Source organism: Cordyceps fumosorosea (assembly GCF_001636725.1).
Source record: "Cordyceps fumosorosea ARSEF 2679 chromosome Unknown scaffold_31, whole genome shotgun sequence".
NCBI classification, from domain to species: Eukaryota; Fungi; Ascomycota; class Sordariomycetes; order Hypocreales; family Cordycipitaceae; genus Cordyceps; species Cordyceps fumosorosea.
The window spans coordinates 196,673-213,781 of NW_017387331.1; the positions used below are offsets into that span (position 1 = coordinate 196,673).

General features: G+C 58.2%; 4 protein-coding genes across 4 annotated transcripts; 3 read left to right on the top strand and 1 right to left on the bottom strand.

Moving 5' to 3' along the window:
- Window positions 1-750: 750 nt before the first annotated feature.
- ISF_08536 (non-ribosomal peptide synthetase) lies at window positions 751-5,651 on the top strand (the record flags this gene model as incomplete). The annotated part of the gene is made up of 3 exons (XM_018852139.1): window positions 751-976; window positions 1,040-4,515; window positions 4,581-5,651. The coding sequence occupies 3 exons, from the start codon at window positions 751-753 to the stop codon at window positions 5,649-5,651; spliced, it is 4,773 nt and encodes a 1,590-aa protein (XP_018700739.1).
- Window positions 5,652-6,183: 532 nt separating this feature from the next.
- Window positions 6,184-7,523, bottom strand: ISF_08537 (hypothetical protein; the record flags this gene model as incomplete). The annotated part of the gene is made up of 3 exons (XM_018852140.1): window positions 6,184-6,656; window positions 6,730-7,276; window positions 7,365-7,523. The coding sequence occupies 3 exons, from the start codon at window positions 7,521-7,523 to the stop codon at window positions 6,184-6,186; spliced, it is 1,179 nt and encodes a 392-aa protein (XP_018700740.1).
- Window positions 7,524-9,071: 1,548 nt separating this feature from the next.
- ISF_08538 (hypothetical protein) lies at window positions 9,072-10,282 on the top strand (the record flags this gene model as incomplete). The annotated part of the gene is made up of 2 exons (XM_018852141.1): window positions 9,072-9,291; window positions 9,369-10,282. 2 exons carry the CDS (start codon window positions 9,072-9,074, stop codon window positions 10,280-10,282), a joined length of 1,134 nt encoding a protein of 377 aa, XP_018700741.1.
- A 3,128-nt stretch (window positions 10,283-13,410) lies between these two features.
- On the top strand, window positions 13,411-16,065 carry ISF_08539 (ankyrin repeat domain containing protein; the record flags this gene model as incomplete). Its single annotated transcript, XM_018852142.1, has 1 exon — window positions 13,411-16,065. One exon carries the CDS (start codon window positions 13,411-13,413, stop codon window positions 16,063-16,065), a length of 2,655 nt encoding a protein of 884 aa, XP_018700742.1.
- Between the last annotated feature and the right edge of the window lie 1,044 nt (window positions 16,066-17,109).

Genomic DNA, 17,109 nt, shown 5'->3' on the forward strand with positions numbered 1-17,109 from the left:
ACAAATCCGGATCACACTCGAACAAGAGTCGTACTGCTGCAAAGCCATACTTGTCCCGCGGCTATGTAACCAGCGCTTGTCGAGCTGGGCTGTACCAACCTACCGAACCGGCATGCTAAGCGACGTAATTCGAGTTTTCAAGGCGGCATCTCCACAGGGATGGGACTTGTTCTTGGCAACATGCCATCTGAGGCGTAATAAAACTGCGAAGAAGCTCCGTAGTCTCCGGCTTCCCGAATTTGTCGATGACCTCTAGTTGCAAGATTGCCCTGCCCGGCTCGAACACTCCACGAAGCTTGCTGCGGTGATATCGGCCCAACATTCGTTTAGTCTGCATCTGATAGGCAGAAAACGTTACCGGTTACGTTCGGTTTAAAGTTGTTTTCAGAGTTTGTGCTTCTCCATGCACCTGCATACGGCTGCGCCGCTGCAGACATGTCATGATTTGTCCACACTCGTGCTTTAGTTCCCTGTCTGGGGCAGCATAGAGCGGTAGCAGCGCTCGCATGTCGGTAGATTCCTCGAGATGCAACATGCCATCCGCTCGTATTATCAATCTGCATGCTTAGGTTTGATGGTAGATGTGTCGAGAGTAGACGAGTTGCTCATGCCAAGGATCCCACCTGCGTCGACGACCATGGCCTACATATAAGAGGCCATCCAGTCAAGTCTTGCAGGCAGCCGAATCTCTCATATCGACAACATTTTTCTCATTTTATCATTGGCCGTAGACAATTTACTACCATCATCATGTCTATTCCGGCAATGCCTTTCATCACAGGGCCAGTTGCTCCGCCCCAAGAGCAGCTACGGCTATCTCCCCCTCGGGGACGCCTCTCGGCCATCATCCCCCTCTCCAAGGTCCAGGAGGTCCTCTGGGTTGACTACCTCCGACAGCCCTGGGCCACGCACTACAACCTGACCCTCAAGGTCGACCTCACAGGCTCCAAGCTCACGCTCGAGAGCATCATCAACAGTACGACCCTACGATACGAACGCTGATCATGGTGAGGCATCCATGCACTAACACGTGAGGCAGACATTCACAAGCTGGGCAGGAAGCACGACATGCTCCGCACCACCTTTCACATCGATGACACGGCGCAGACCACCTCCCAGTCCTACATGGCCGTGCACGACCCCGACGGCTGCTTCCAGAACGTCGAGATCGCCGCCGACGACGCCCGCATGCAGCAAGCCCTCCGACGCGGCTTCGACCTGTCCGCCGAGTTCCCCGTCAAGTGGATCGTGCACCAGAGCTACTCCGTCGTCGATGGCGGCCGGCTCGAGGCCGCGCACACCGTTTACGCCATGGGCCACCACATTGCCGTCGACGGCTCCAGCATGAGCCACCTCTCGCGGGAACTCGTGCAGCTCGTGAGCGAAGAGGACGCAGCAAGCACAGAGAGCGCCACCGCCGCACCCGCTCCCTCGTACGGCGAGTTTGTCCAGCGCCAGGAGGCGTACCTGCGGTCGGACGAGGCCGAGAGCGCCCGGGCGTTTTGGCTCTCGCAGATCGCCCACACCGCGCCGCACCGCTGGACCCACGCCGCCACCCCGGCTCCGACGCCTGGCCGGGACTACCGCCAGATGACCACCTGGGCCTTCTTCCCCAACGACGTGCTGGCGGCGTGGTCCGCGCTTTACCGCACCTCGTGGTTCCGCGTAGCCACCGCGGCCATCGGCCTCGTCACCGCCGGCCACGCCGCGCCCGCGCCGCACCACGACAGCACGCTGCAGGTAGCCCTCGGCGCGCGCGAGGCCCGCTTCGCTGGCTGCGTGTCGCACATGGCCAACACCATGCCCGTGCGGCAGCCCGTGTCGGAGCTCCTCCGGCGCGACGGCGACGCTGCTACGTTTGCGGAGTTGGTGAAGCTGGTGGGGAGGGGCGTCTCGCAGGCGAAGCGCCACGAGCGGTTCCCGTTCCTGTCGCTGGTGGAGGCGGCGGCGGCGAGCAGCGGCGACACGGCGGCGAGCAAGGTGGCGGTGACGCTGAGCCCGAGGCTGGCGGACGATAGGTGCACGCTGTACCCGGTCAACGGCGTCTGGGACCTGTTCTTCTGCTTCCTGGAGCACAAAGACGGCGTGGCGCTCGGCGTCATCAGCGACCCGGGCGTGTTCGGCGAGGAGGCGCTGGATGCGCTCCGCGTGGACTTCTTGCACGCGGTCGAGCTGTCACAAAAAACGCCCGACTTTGCGCTGACCTCGCTGCCGTGCATGCGCGGCCGCGCAGTGGCCACCATCGTCGACGGACCGGACATGAACGATGCCGAGGCCGTGGCTTCCTCGCGCGTGTGTGATTGGATCCGCGCCCGGGCGGCGGCGCAACCGGACGACGTGGCGCTGTGCCGCGGCGAGGACGGCACGGAGATGACGTACGCGGAGCTGGACGCCTCGTCGGACCGCAAGGCGGCGCACCTGCAGGGCCGCCTGGGCGCAGGCCGCGGCGACGTGGTCGCGCTGCAGCTCGGCGCCGGCTTCGACATGGTCGCCTGGATCTTGGCCGTGCACAAGGCCGGCGCGTGCTTCGTCGTGCTCGACCGGGCACTTCCGCTCGCCCGCAAGCAGGCCATCCTGCGCGTCGCCGCCGTCCGCTTCTTCGTCTCCGACGCCTTCGACGACGCGCTCTTCGCCGATTGCGCCGCGCCCCCCCGGACCGTCTCCGTCTGGGCCGACGCCGACCTGCCCCTCGATGCCCGCCCGCAGCCCGTCCCCGACGCCCACCCGAGCGACCTCGCGTACCTCGTCTTCACCTCCGGCTCGACCGGCCAGCCCAAGGCCATCGAAGTCGAACACGGCAACCTTGGCAGCTACGTGAGCGCGGCGCGCGGCGCGGTGCGGGTCGGCCGCGGGTCGCGCGTGCTGCAGTTCGCGCCGTTCGCGTTCGACGCGTCGGTGCTGGAGTGGGCGGCGACGCTGACGTACGGCGCGGCGCTGTGCTTCGTCACGCACCCGGCGCTGCTGGTCGGCGACTACCTAGCGGACGTGGTGGACCGCAACGGCGTCAACTTCTTCCATACCACACCATCGGTGCTAGCTACCATTCCGGACGGCCGCCGCTTGCCGTCGCTGCGCGCACTGTCCGTCGGCGGCGAGGCCTCCTCCGCCGGCCTGCTCGACCGGTGGAGCCGGAGGCTGCACCTGGTCCACGCCTACGGGCCGACCGAGACGACCGTCATCTGCGCCACCGAGAACGTGGTGCCGATCGAGGATGGGAAGGCGCTGCCGGACCCGTCAAACATTGGTCTGCCCAATGCCAATGTCACGCTACTCATTTGCCCGGAGGACTCGGAGCGCGTGCTCGGCCCCGGCGAGGTCGGGGAGATCTGCATCGCTGGGCAGCAGGTCACCCGCGGCTACCGCGCGCAGCCGGAGCTGACCGCTGAAAAGTTCCGTACGGTCAAGCTCAACGGACAGGAGACGCGGATGTACCGCTCCGGCGACCGGGGCTTCGTCGGCGCCGATGACGGCAAGCTACGCATCCTGGGCCGCATGAACAATCGCGAGGTCAAGCTGCGCGGGTTCCGCATGGACCTGGCGGCCATCGAGAAGAGCATCCTGGACGGCTGCCCGGAGGTCACGACCGCGTCAGTGCAGGTCGTCGAGGAGCGGCTGGTGGCGTTTGCGTGCCCGGCGACGGTGGACGCGGAGGCGATCCGGAGGCGCGTCGCGCTCGACCTCCCGGCGTACTCGGTGCCGGCCGAGATTGTGGCTGTCGACGGGCTGCCTCTCAACGCCAACGGAAAGGTAGACCACAAGGAAGTGCTGCGGCGGTTCGATAGCGAGAGCACCACCGCTGCGTCTTCTGCCTCCGCGAGCCGGGTCGCTGATAAGCAGGCCAAGCCCGCCGTGGTGGTCAAGACCCCCACAGTCCCGAGGAAGGGAACCCGGTCCCCCTCCGCCGATAACACGAGTCTGTTAAGCCGTCTCGAGGCTTCCGTTACCTCTCTGTGGCAAAAGGTACTCGGGTGCCGCGACGCACCGGCTCCGGATGTCAGCTTTTATAACGCCGGCGGCCACAGCATCCTCCTCTCCGCACTGCACAAGGAGCTCGTCTCCCTGTACCCGGACGCCAAGATTTCCCTGCTCGACGTCTTCTACAACCCCACAGTCCGGCGACAGGCGCAGCGCCTCGCCGAGCTCGTCGGCGACGACGCCGAGACCGGCTCCGTTCCCCCCAGCAGCAGCGCCTCAGACGTCTCGCGGCCCTCCACACCCAAGTCGTCGTCTAACAACTCCTCCGCCGGCACGTCTGTGACCGCGGACGCGCCGCTATTCGCCATTGTCGGCATGGCGGGCCGCTTCCCCGGTGCCGACTCGGTCGAGGCCATGTGGGAGCTGCTGATGGGCCAGCGTGACGGCGTGAGCACGAGCGACGGCGCGGGTGCTAAGTTGGCAGACCTTGCTGAGGGAGAGATCTTCGTGCCGCGGTACGGCAGCATCAACGGTCTCGACGACTTCCGCGCGAGTGACTGGAACATGTCCGAAGAGGAAGCAAGAACACTAGATCCCCAGGTATGTCCCCCAACCCCTTGTACCATTCTAAAGCCGCGTCAACTAACGACAACTCTCCACTTTAGAAACGCATGTTCCTCATGGTCGCTGAGGAGGCCCTCCGAGACGCCTCCATCCCCGTTCGCACCGAAGAGGGCGTCTCTGTCGGCACCTTCGTCGGCGTCGCGCCCAACACCTACCTCGAGTGCGGCGGACCCTCCTCGCTCCCCCTCGACGCCTTCGAGCGGCGCTACAAGGCCGTCCTCGACCCCAACGCCTCCACGCTCGCCGCGTACCGCCTCAACCTGACCGGCCCCTCCGCCGACGTCGGCGCCGCCTGCGCCTCCTCGCTCGTCGCGCTCCACCAGGCTCTCCGCGCCCTGCGCGCCGGCGACTGCGCCGCCGCCCTCGTCGGCGGCGCTTCTGTGGCCTACCCGCAGCTCGGCGGCTACGCCACCGCGGCCGGCAAGCTCTTCTCCCCCGTGGGCGCGTGCCGCCCGCTGGACGCGCGCGCGGACGGCTCGGTGCCGGCGGACGGCGTGGCGGCGGTGGTGATCAAGGAGCTGGCAAAGGCGCGCGAGGCGGGCGATCGCGTGTACGCGGTCGTGGAGGGGCATGCGGTCGGGGCGGACGGCGCGGTGGACAAGGTCGGGTTCACGGTGCCGAGCTCGTCGGGGCAGGCGCGCGTGCTGCGCGCGGCGATGGAGGATGCGCGGCTACCCGGCCCGCAGGCGCTGCGGTACGTGGAGATGCACGGCAGCGGGACGAGCGTGGGCGACGCGCTGGAGTACAAGGGCGTGGAGCGCGCGGTGGCCGCGTACGACGCGTCGTGGGCTCCCGGCGGCGTCACGGAGCAGCGGCGCACGCTGTTCGTCGGGTCCAACAAGGGCAACTTTGGCAACGCCGAGGCCGCGTCCGGCCTGTTCTCGCTCATCAAGGCCGCGCTGGCGGTCAGCAGGGGCGTGGTGCCGCCGCTGCGGCAGCTGGGTGACTGCAACGAGTTGATGGGCGTGGCCGAGGGGAGCGTCGTGCAGCCGCTGCGGAAGCAGCTTCGGCTGGAGACCGGCGACCGCGTCGGCGTCACCGCGCTGGGCTACGGCGGCGTCAATGCGCACTGCATTCTGGCCAGCCTGGATACGGTGGAGCAGAGGGATTGAAACGGACGATGATTTCTCATGTTTGCTGCTTTTTTGTTTTTGCCGAGGTGCATGAAAAGAGGGGGACAGATTATGATGTACTTTGTACGGAGTGCTCGATGACCAAGTGCAATAGGTTACTTGGGAATGAAATCAGCAAATGATGTCAAATTTCTTATGAATCTTACTTGCAGTACTGAAAGCGCCAATAATCGGACGGGCAGTCAACCAAGTGCGAGCAATCACGACCAACAGATGTTCCTGTGGCTAACACGGATGCGGCTCCTCCCGCCGCCGTCGCCACGCCCTCCTGGGGCTGAACTTTAATTTTGACCTCTCGACTAACACGGAAATTCTACCGCCAGAAGCCGAGAAATAGGATGAGAAGAGAAAGGGTCATGGTTATTCTCATTCATGCTTTCATTATCATGTCGTCAAGTCTATAGATAACCTATCAAGTTACCGTGGCTCAGTGCTCTATGCAATGCAGCTCATGTCACTATATACAACCAAATTAATGTTGTCAACGGTTGCTCTTCTTCCATGCAAGCCGCTACAGCTTTTCGAGCCATCGGTAGACCCTCTCGGCAATGTCAATATTATTCTTCTCCATGAAGAACATGTGTCCGTTGCCGTGGATGCCCTCCTTGCCGAGGTCGGCATACTCAACATTAACGCCGACCTGGCGTAGGTAGGCGACGGTGCAGTAGTCGTAGGGAGCGTGGAAGGAGGCCTCACCAGTGACGACGAGCTCGGGGATGCGGGCAAGGTTGGTGAGTTTCTTGACGGGGCTAGCCTGCATGATACAGTCGTCATGGTCGGCGTCGACGGCAGGCTCGGTGCGGGTGACGATGAGCTCGGCCTTGGGGCCGGCGGGTGGGTCGTAGCCGATGGGCAGGTCGGTGAGGCCAAAGGCGAAGGCGGGGTCGTTGCCGAACGGGGGTCGGAGGGTGAAGGGCGGGCCGGAGGGCTCGAGCTGGACGATGCCCTTGACTAGGTTGGGGCGCAGGTCGCCAACGCGCCAGCCTGTTGGGGTCAGCAATGACTCACACATTTGATCAGGTTGATGTTGATGTTGGTTTTATTGCTGTAAACGTACCGTATGCACCGGCCTGGGAGTGGCTGATGACGATGCACTCGCCAACTACGTCGACCAAGGCTGCGTAGGCGCGAGCGTTCTGCTCCTCACTGATGAAGCGGTTCGTCTGCAGTGGCACCTGGCTCCTGTAGAAGGCATCAAAGGTCTTGTCACCCATGCGGCCGGTGCCGGGCCACTGGGTGTGGAGCTTGGCTTGCGGCCACTGGTTGCCGTTGCGGGCCGTGTTGGTGAAGATGTCGGCGACGGCCTGAGGGGTACCGATAGTGCCGAAGCTACCATCCCCGCCGGGGCGCCATGCGGAGCGGCCGCGCGAGGGCTGGTCCGAGAGGTAGACGGTGTGGCCCTTGGACAAGAAATATGCGGCCCAGCCGGGGCGGCCATCGGGGGTGTCGAGGAAGTTGGTGCCAGTCTGGGCGGCGCCGGCGATGAAGATGATGGGCAGGGGCCGGTGATTGTCGAGACGAGGGGACAACGGCGGGTGCGGGGAGAGCTTCTCAACGTATATTTGACCGACGAGAGCCAAGGAGACGGTGTTGGTGGTGTGGTCCTGTTTGGAGGAGGGTTACACTGCTGTCAGATTATCGGTCTCGTAGAGGGGCAGAGATGATGGGCAGAGTGGGTGGGAGGAGACGTACCGTCACGTTGGTGTACTCGCCGCCAACATACAAAACATCGCGGCGCGGGACAATTTCAGCGAGTTTGGAGGTATTCCTGTGGGCATTTGCGGTGCCGAGGAGAGCGAATTGGGCCCAACAGCAGGCGAGGGAGGTGAAGGAAGCTGCGAGGTTGACCATGTCGTCGATCCCTGCTATGTGATGGCGGTAGCGGGAGAGGCAAAACAGGACAAGGGCCAGAAAGAAGCTAATGAGAAAGATTCGGAGGATCTGTTTAGCCCAATGGTGATGGTGGTGCGGATTGGTTCCAGATGCAGCACGACGCACACCTTTTGAAGGCAGCGGCTTCGTGGATGAAGAGGAGGCGGCGGAGTCGGAGGGCGCCATTTAGTTGGAGCAATCAATACAATGATGCATTCGAGGTCAGCGGGGACGCAGCTGGAGAAGAGATGGATAAAAAGAGGCTCTCAAAATAGGATGGGTTAGGGTGGCAGCCTGACTGCAAGTCTCCGCGGTGGCTGCGGCTGACATTGGTGGAGGAGGTGGTGGTGGCATGATGTGGTGTGGAAGGGGTCAGCGATGGTGTTGAAGATTGAGTTGAGAGCTTGTCGAGGACGGATGATTAATGAGACAAGGGATGGATGAGATGATTCAGATGAATGAAGGCTGGAAAGCAATTGATTCAAAGTTTTGGCAGTACCAGGTAATTAGCCCTGTGAGCTGCGGAAAGAAGGAGACAGAGCTAACAGGCAAAGAGCCGGGAAAGGGGGGGGGGCAGCCACAGCCACTAGCAGCCAGCGGGAGCCGCCAAACGGACGGGCCTCCACCGCCACAATCCAGTGGGCTTGATCCACAGCGCATAAGACAACAGTCGATAATCTTTTCAATCAAATCAGCCCTCAATAATAATAAATGCTCGATTTGAGCAGGAAAAAAAAAATAACCCTGCCTCTCCGTCTCCCTTGCACTCTCCACCCTGGCCCTGTCTCTCTGTAATCTTGCTGGTCCTGCCCTAAACCAGTCCTCCCACGTCCGTCTGATGCCTGTGACTCGAGAAAGCTGTGGTGGAGACGTTCACGATCCTGACCGTGCCACGCCGCGCGCCACGACCCTCGGCGACCGCAAATCGAACCGAGACAACAAGTGTTACAGTCAGCCTTTGGCATTGCCAGGGACTAAAACCTAATATGCGAACAAATGCCATGAATCAGCGAGCCAACGAACCACCATGCTTGACGCTACCCACGCATGGACCAGGCATCGCCTAGGATAATAAGCACGACGGCGTTAACCAGCGCCAGCCAGCTCGGCCCCCTCCCCGCGTCCGATATTGACAGACACACAGAACGGGGGGGCCAGACCATTTGAATTCTCGCGTCATTTCTTCCCAGTTCAACATCTGATGCTTCTTCTCTTGGGCTTCTCTTGGCTCTCGGCCCATCGTCGACCACCCGAGCCAATTGGATAAAAGAGGCTCGCTGCCTGTCTCGCTCCCCTCTCGCTGCCAGCGAAGGCATTGTTGGCAATCTCATTTTCGAAAAGACTGGACTTGTGCGGCAGCGTGTGCGGCAGCGCTGACCACTTGATCAACGCAAATGACCTTCATCATTGCGGTGACGACAGACGGCATCCGAATACACGCAAAGACCGCGCATACGCAAGCACACATCAATACCCAGCGCGCATGAAAATTACATACAGGCTCGCATAGTTACACGCTCTCTCACCATGGCTAGCCCAACACGCGGCTCCCCAGAGTACCTCGCTCAGACCAACGATCCGTACCTTGACCAGCGAGTGAGCATCACATTTGCCGTCATCGACACCCTCTTCCTCGCCATCTTTTACACTAGCCGCTACTACAACCCCAAAGCCATCGGCAATCCCATGCTCATCTGCAATACCCTGTGCTACCTTTTTTGTCTCGGGAGTGCCGTAGCAGGCATACGTACGTCTAGATGCCCGTCTTCCCACCCATCCGACGACAAGTCCTCCTTCAGCATCGATGCTAACGCTGCCCTCCAGTCATGACCCAAATCGGCGGCGTCGGCTATCACGTCGACGCCGTCCCCGTCACCACCTTCCAGACATGGCTCAAGCTCTCCAAGGTGCTCGAGTTCACCTACACTCCGGCCGTCATGTTCGCCAAGCTCGCCGCCCTCTTCCTCTACCACCAGCTCTTTGAGGTCACCCGCTACCGCATCGTCATTCTCATCCTCGGTGCCGTCATCGCCCTCCAGGGTGTCGTCGCTTTCATCCTCGCCTTTACCATCTGTCGTCCCTTTCGCTACTTCTGGACACAGGTCGTCAACCCCGCCGACGGCTCCTGTGGCGACGTTATGCTCTTCTACAAGCTCTACAGCATCCCCAGCATCGTCACTGACGTCGTCATGCTCGTCATCCCCTGGCCCATCTTGCTACGCTTGCAGATGCCCCTCGCCGACAAGGTCGGCCTCATGCTCACCTTCCTCGCCGCCTCCCTCGGCATCGTCACCTGCGCCCTCCGCTTCTCCGTCTTCTTCACCACGCCGCTCTTTAGCGATCCCACCTGGTACGCCTCCGGCGGGCCCATGATCTACGCCCTCGTCGAGCCCTCCATCTACATGGTTGCCAGTATCCTGCCCACCACGCGGCACCTGCTCCGTCGCGTGCTGCGTCGCCTGCGCGGCGAACCAGCCACCGAAAACAAAACCGGCAGCGCCCGCACCGGCGCCAGCAGCGGTGCCAAGTTTGAACTTGAAAGCAACAAGTCGGGTGGCAGAACGCCGCGCCGCACCGATCCCTGGCTCGATACCACCACGGCCAGTCAGGAGGAACTTACCCTAGCCGACTGGGACCACACACAAGACGAGTCGCATCGTCCGCCCAAGGACGCCGTGGAAACGCGTCGCCCGCCCAAGGACGCCGAGGAAAGAGTAGGCGCGGCGGCGAGACGCTGAGGTATTCGCGATGAGCATTACTGCCACTTTTGCTTTCTTGCCAGCGATCTGTGACTTTTCATCAAAAGCGGCCATCTCGGTGCCAGTCCAAGCTCATGATTAAATACATGTATATCTGCTGTTGTTGATGGCTTGGCGTAATTGGGAACAAAGAGGAATTAGATAAATGTAAATTAAGACCTGTTGATTTAGAGCAGCATGCTATAGAAGGGTTTAGACAGGAATGAATCATGGCTATGCACCGGCAACTGTGTTGTTCAACCGTCGCCTTGTTAGATTGACTAAGCAGCGACGCATCTCCACAGAGCAAGCTATAGAATGCAGTTAAAGCACGGAGGCCGACAAGACAAGAGCCATTCTATTTCTTTTTCTTTCTTTTTTTTCGGGAATTAATCATGGTTTATAGCCGGCGTCGCGTCACCGACTGTGGAGTCCATTGCCGTAATTCCTGATCTGCGCTGATCAGCCCTGTGCATTATTGTCCCTCACTGTAGTGTTTACGCGTTGGTCTACCTAGCGGCCAGTATCCAATGCACAATAAATAATGAAGCGATATCAATCATACCCTGTGGCGCCTGCAATCTTGGCAGGCCATTAAGTGACAGCCTTTGCAGGACAACAAATAAATCCAGTGTCTCGTTCCGCAGAGCTCACAAGGCCGACCACGGCGTGTCCGCTCGAGTTCAACCCTCAAGAACTTGCCGCCATGGTTGCACTCATGGTTAGCTTGCAGCTCTCTTGCCATAAATGCGACACGCTGCTGACGAACTGCCGGTGCCAGTGGCTCTAGAGCTTCCCTCTCAACAACCTGCTGAGCTCTTTGATTGAGAAGCTCAGGTTCCCAGTCGCCGCAATCGCAATCCTTCCATTTCACGCCACATCGGTAGCAAAATTCAGCATCGCACCGGCAGCTTTGCTAAGGTTAGCACCGTGTGCAGATAGACTGGAATATGGAATGATGAATAGCACTCACGTCATATGGTTGCAGCCCTCGTGGCGAAAGATCATCTCGCCACATCCAAAACATTCCATCCAGCCCTGCCCACGTGCAAACTCGAGGAGTTCTTGTCTCGACTCATCCACACTGCAACTTCCATCATGGGCTAGCAGCTTACAGCGTATGCAAGTAACAAAAGTACAAGAATCACACGAGCCGCGCTCTGCGTCCCGATGGGCGGGTATAAAAACGCCGCAAGTCAGATTTGCGCAGTAGATCCTGTCTGTGCTACCAAATTCCAATTCGGCGGCTCGATACACCTTCAGTTCCTCGGGTGAAAAGTCTGCCTCGATAGTAGAGATATTCATAGCTTAGCGGTGGCATTTCGGCGGAAAGAGCGTTTCGTCTTTAGCAACGCGCAGGAAGAAAGACTTCAGGCACGGCCTGCAAAATGTATCACCGCATCCTAGCTCAACGGCGTTGTGAGGAAGAGCATGTTCTCCGTAGACAACACATTCGACAGGCTCAACAGCGCCCTTCCCGACGACGATGTCCTGCTGGCTACTGTGTTGACCAGAGGGGCCAGCAATGGTGCCGCCGCCATCATCGCTACAAACATGCAAGGCATTTTCATAGCCAATTGGTTCGGGTTCAACTTGGAGCATCGCCGAAGATGGCATAGGTCCATCCCCATGGAAACCGAGGGCCAAACGTCGGTCATTGACAGCCTGCATCTCCTGAAGATTCAGCTCTTCGATAGCTTCAGAATCGGCTTCGACTGCGGCGGACATACTCTGGGCGAGTATTGCGTCATTAGTAAGATCAATGCATTTTTTCAACTCAGCTTTAAATGAATTAAAGGCTAGCACAAAGTCCGGAGGACTTTCTTCATGCCACTTGCCGTGATGGCCCTCATATTGAGCATGAATCTCCCCGAGTTGAATCTGCAAGGCAAGGTTTTGATCATCAAGGCATAACAAAGAATCAGGGCATGCCATGGTGAATTTTTTTTTACAAATATTTGGCTTGGTTGTGATGTGATTGTTGATGGAGGAGGAGAGTCTGCGCTGCATCGACTTGTTTACCTTGAGACGTACATCGTCTCGAAATTCGCGTCGGGCGTTTTACATTCCCTGGTTGGAATGGGCGATGAGAGACCAACCAGTGCTCACGTGTTGCTGTTCTGCTATTTTCTGAAGCAACGCAGTAATAAGGGCAAGTATACAATTCTCAAAAGCCCATTTATATGATTACAGAGACTCTTGTTCGAGTTTCCTTGCTTCCATCAACTTCCCGCCAGTATGGGGGGGGGGGGCTACACCAAAATGAACTCGGCATTGATCTCCTGGACAGACAGCACAGCTGTGTAGATCAGCCGAAACGCCAAGCAAGCTGGGGCAGCATGAGGCGGCGCTGAACTTTAATAAACCAGGCCGCATTGACTGAACGTAACCATCAATCAGGCTTAACGTTCGTCTAGCAAACCGAGCGGCATGATGGAAAGTTTGTGCCGGGCGTGGCGTAACCGCATTGGGCTTAATGGCAGAACCGGTAGTTGCGAATAGAACATGGATAGGGAGCTAACTAGAGCTATTGCAGTAAGATGCTGGGAAGACACATGGCCAAGGCAGGCGGGCCTATGCGTTTTCTAATCCACAGATTAGCATCGTTAATTTGGCTGAAGCGGTAGGTCTCTACGAACGCTTTGACTTTGCCACTTTCCTTGGCTGATCAGGCTCTTGTCAATTGTCGTTTGCCTGACTCGTGCCGATTTCGAGCATGTGATTCCATTGTATTTAGGCAAGGAGGCTGCCACAGACCTTGGTGCTGCGCGACGGAACTTTTTGTCCCCCTCGTTATACTTGATCGTCTCTTATTATCTCCGTCGTTCTTCATTTACTCCACAGCTAAGCGAAGCAGACTCGACATCCATCTACAGGTACTGTATGTCGAAATGACTTACCACCTAATGCCGCCCGACTCGACCCATGGCCAGCACTTGCCCAGACGAGACATGCTCCAACAATCAGTTTCAGGGGCAACCCTTCGACACTTGCCGTCACCGGCCCCATCAGTCAAGGGAGCAAGTTCACAACAACACATCAACATATCTGGTGTGGACAGGGTCCAGGCACAGTGCCTGTCACTTTCTAGCACCATCACAGCTACGTGTGATGACGTCGCAGAAAAAATGTCCAAGTATGCCAGTCTGGTCAACGCCCCATCACCCGAGTTCCTCACGCTCGCCAAGGAGATACTCGGTGTTTACCATATGCTGGCTCGCGTCTGTACCTGCCTTTTGGATGCTATGCGCGGCGGCCAAGCTCTGTCACTAGATCTGATCGACGTCATGGTAAAAAAGTTTCAGAACGCACAGACATGCCTACAATCGATCGAGCATGTGGTGAGCAAACTACTCGAGGGCCGTCGCAAAGGAACAATGAGCCGCATGCGACGTGGTTTCGGGAAGATGTTCAGGGACACCGGCATTGAAAAGGTGCTCCCCGAGGCAATAAGAACGCACGAAGATCTTAAATCCGCCGCTCTGATGTTTCACTGGAACCTAGGCTCGGAACGACTGGAATCCGCGCTGGGCATTGGCTTCCTCGACTTGGCCGCTGCTGTGGAAGCGGCCACTGGCCAAGCTTTTCGAATCACAAGTCCCTCGCCAACATCTGAAGAGAATGGCTCGTCTCATCGCTTTGAAGCATTTCCTTTGCCCAACACACATCACAGATTGAAAGGCCATGATGTCGTGGCGCATCCGCAAAATCTTCATTCACCTGCTACAGCTGAGCTATTGTTTTCGGACCACACAAGATTATCCGCCAGCGACTACGCGCATGGTGATAACGGCGCCATGGTGTCAGGCCGTGATGGGAGCGGCGACAGCCCCATATTGAAGTACACGAGCTCCGTGTCAAGCTCCCACAACAGTCGCGACAGACAGAACGAGCGCCTGTTCAGCCCAACTGGCCTGCACACATTCGCGGAGACTGCGACAACAGCTCTTGACGCCATCGTGGAGGACATCCAAGCCCTCGAGCTCGGAAGCGCCAAGGTCTTTCGCCTGAACAGTACTCCCTCGGACATGCCTCACATCAAGTCCAGCAGCAGGATGGACGCTGACAAGCCCAACGCCGGAGCAGAACTTGCGTCAGCCATCCGCGCCGGTAACCATCGCATTGCCCAGCAGCTACTCGATCGCGGCGTTTCCCCCGACGGCGGTCCCGAAGCGCATGCTTTGAACGATGCCATATCCAGTCAAGACACTGACGCCGTTCGTTTACTGCTCCTCTACGGAGTGAACCCTAATACGGCGGATAAGCATGGTCAGAGCCCTCTGATGGTTGCTTGCCGTACTGGCCAGCTCGAAGTAGCCATTGCTCTGCTCAAGTACGGTGCCGACCCTAACTTGGGCTCGACGGGGGGAACGGGCTCGCCGCTAGAAGCTGCAGTTGTGATCGCTCACATTCGGTTAGCCCATGTTCTCCTCATGTACGGGGGAGACGCAAATCAAATGACAAGTTGCGGCAACACTTTGTTGTGTAAATCAATTGGTCAGAGTACGCCCAAAGCGCTGGTAGATCTTCTACTCAACTACGGCGCACTACCCAATAAAAAGAACACAAAGGGCAAGACCGCTTTGTTTGAGGCAGTCAGCAACGCCAGGGCCGACATTGTGGCCAGTCTGATGGAGCACGGAGCCGACGCCAACCTACCAGGGCCCAAGCACGCGCTGTGGCCAGCGACGTACCATCCCGAATGCTTGCGCATCCTGGTGGCGAGCTCAGCTGACTTCAAGAAGGCCCCTGGAATCATGGAGCTTGCTGCTAGCCTGAATAATCTGGAGTCGATCCGTATTCTTCTCAAGGCAGGCGTAGACCCCAATGTCAAAAAGGATGGAGTTTATACTCCTTTGTGCACGTCTATCCGCGATAACCGTGCCGACATCTTCCAGCTGCTACTCCGCAGCGGTGCCGATCCCAACGTTCCTGCAAGCGAATATCCTGCCTTCAAGTGCGTTACCCATCATCGCAACCACTTCCTCCCAGCGCTCCTTGCGGCTGGCGCCAAGCTCGACACGCCCAAGGGTATCGTTGAGACGGCAGTGGCGTCGAAGAACCCCAAGGCTGTTCGATGGCTCTTGGAGAATGGCGCCGACCCCAACGACAAATGTCCCAACGGCCAAACAGCCCTTACGGCAGCTATCAGCGAGAACGACATGGATTGTGTGGATGTGCTGCTCTCGCATGGTGCGAACCCCAACATACGCGGGCAGGACTGGCCAGCATGCATGGCGGTACGGCACCCTGAGATCCTGAAGCGCATACTGGCGGTGCTGCAGCAGCCCCGTGCGTTCAAGGGCATCATGGAGATGGCAGTGGCCGCCAATCAGCTCGAGTCTGTCAAAGCACTGCGCGCGGCTGGAGTGTCCGTGGAAGATCGCAACGTCGGTGTCTTCTCGCCGCTCACGACGGCGATTCGCGAGCATCGAACGGACATTGTGGCCTACCTCATTGGCGAAGGCGGCGCAGATGTGAACGCCCCCGGCGAGCACTTGCCGATTGTCAAGGCTCTGCGGAGGTGCCAGACGGAGCATGTCGAAATCATTGACATGCTATTAGAGAAGGGGGCGGATCCGAACAAGATGTATCGTGGGTGGAATGGCATCATGCAGGCACTGGAGAATGGAGATGCGGACATGTTGAAGAAGCTGACGGATAAGGCTGGCGTCAATCTAGAGAACAAGGATGAGCTTGGGAGGACTGTCGTGGAGATTGCCGCCTCTAGGAAGTGGGATGAGGCTGTGGACATTTTGATGTCCAGCAAAGCGCAGTCATAGCGCAATACTCACAGTCTCGAGGGTTCTGGCTCCTACACACCAAGAAACTAGCCACCGGATCCATGACACTCTTTTACCTAGTTCGTATTACGCAAAATATAGTACTCTAATTAGACCCTTAATAGACTAAGTAAATATATTACTAATAGGTATACGTTTGGGATTTCCGGAACGAGCTACATAGATTGTGTATGTCAGGGCACAGGATCTCGACTATACCACAATTACCCTTCCAGTTGGGTTCGATACTATAATACCCCTTTGTCACTCTCTTTCATTTTCACACCCATCTGTCACTTCAGGAGATACATCCACGCCCTTTGCTCGAGCCTTCCCCTGACTGGTGCGGACAGATGCTTTATTGCAGGGTAAGTGTCGGGCCAGCCTCGAGCTCGACCGACCTCGAGTTCGACCAGTCTATGGGGTGTAATACGAGCGTTAGGTCTGTATGGTAGCGGTAAATTTATCTCAGGTAGCAGTGGCAGGCGCAGAAGTGATTATTCGTTCAGTGTGTCGGTTTTCTCAGGACCTTGCGTTGATAGATGACGACAAAGGCCGGAGAAGGAGTCCTAGGTCTGTTGCAGGGGAAACACTGTAATAGTGGCAGACCAGGGAGGACTATTCTTCATGAGAGAGGTTCCGAAAAGACTAGCCGTCACAGAGTGATGCGCATACGTCTGGGCACCTACGGCTCGCATACAATTGCGGAACAAGCTGCTGAGACTTGCTACATGCCCAGATACAGGCAATGAGTGTTGGTAGTCGTATTAGCTGACTGTGCGGAGCGGGCTCTTTTCCGGAGAGTATAGTAGAGGAAGTGCAAAAGCAAACGAATTATATAAAGGCACTAGGATATCGGCAGAGACTGCCTATATTTAAATAGCTGTGATAGCTGTGCTATATTCGTATAGCGGTAGATAATCCTCAAGCTCAAACCCATCGAGAGACCTCCATATCTTGTCAATGTCTGGCTGAAGCAGTTCTACCAGCGTACACTCGTGTACGCCATAGTAGTAATTTTGCGGCTGCAAGAACCATCTTGGT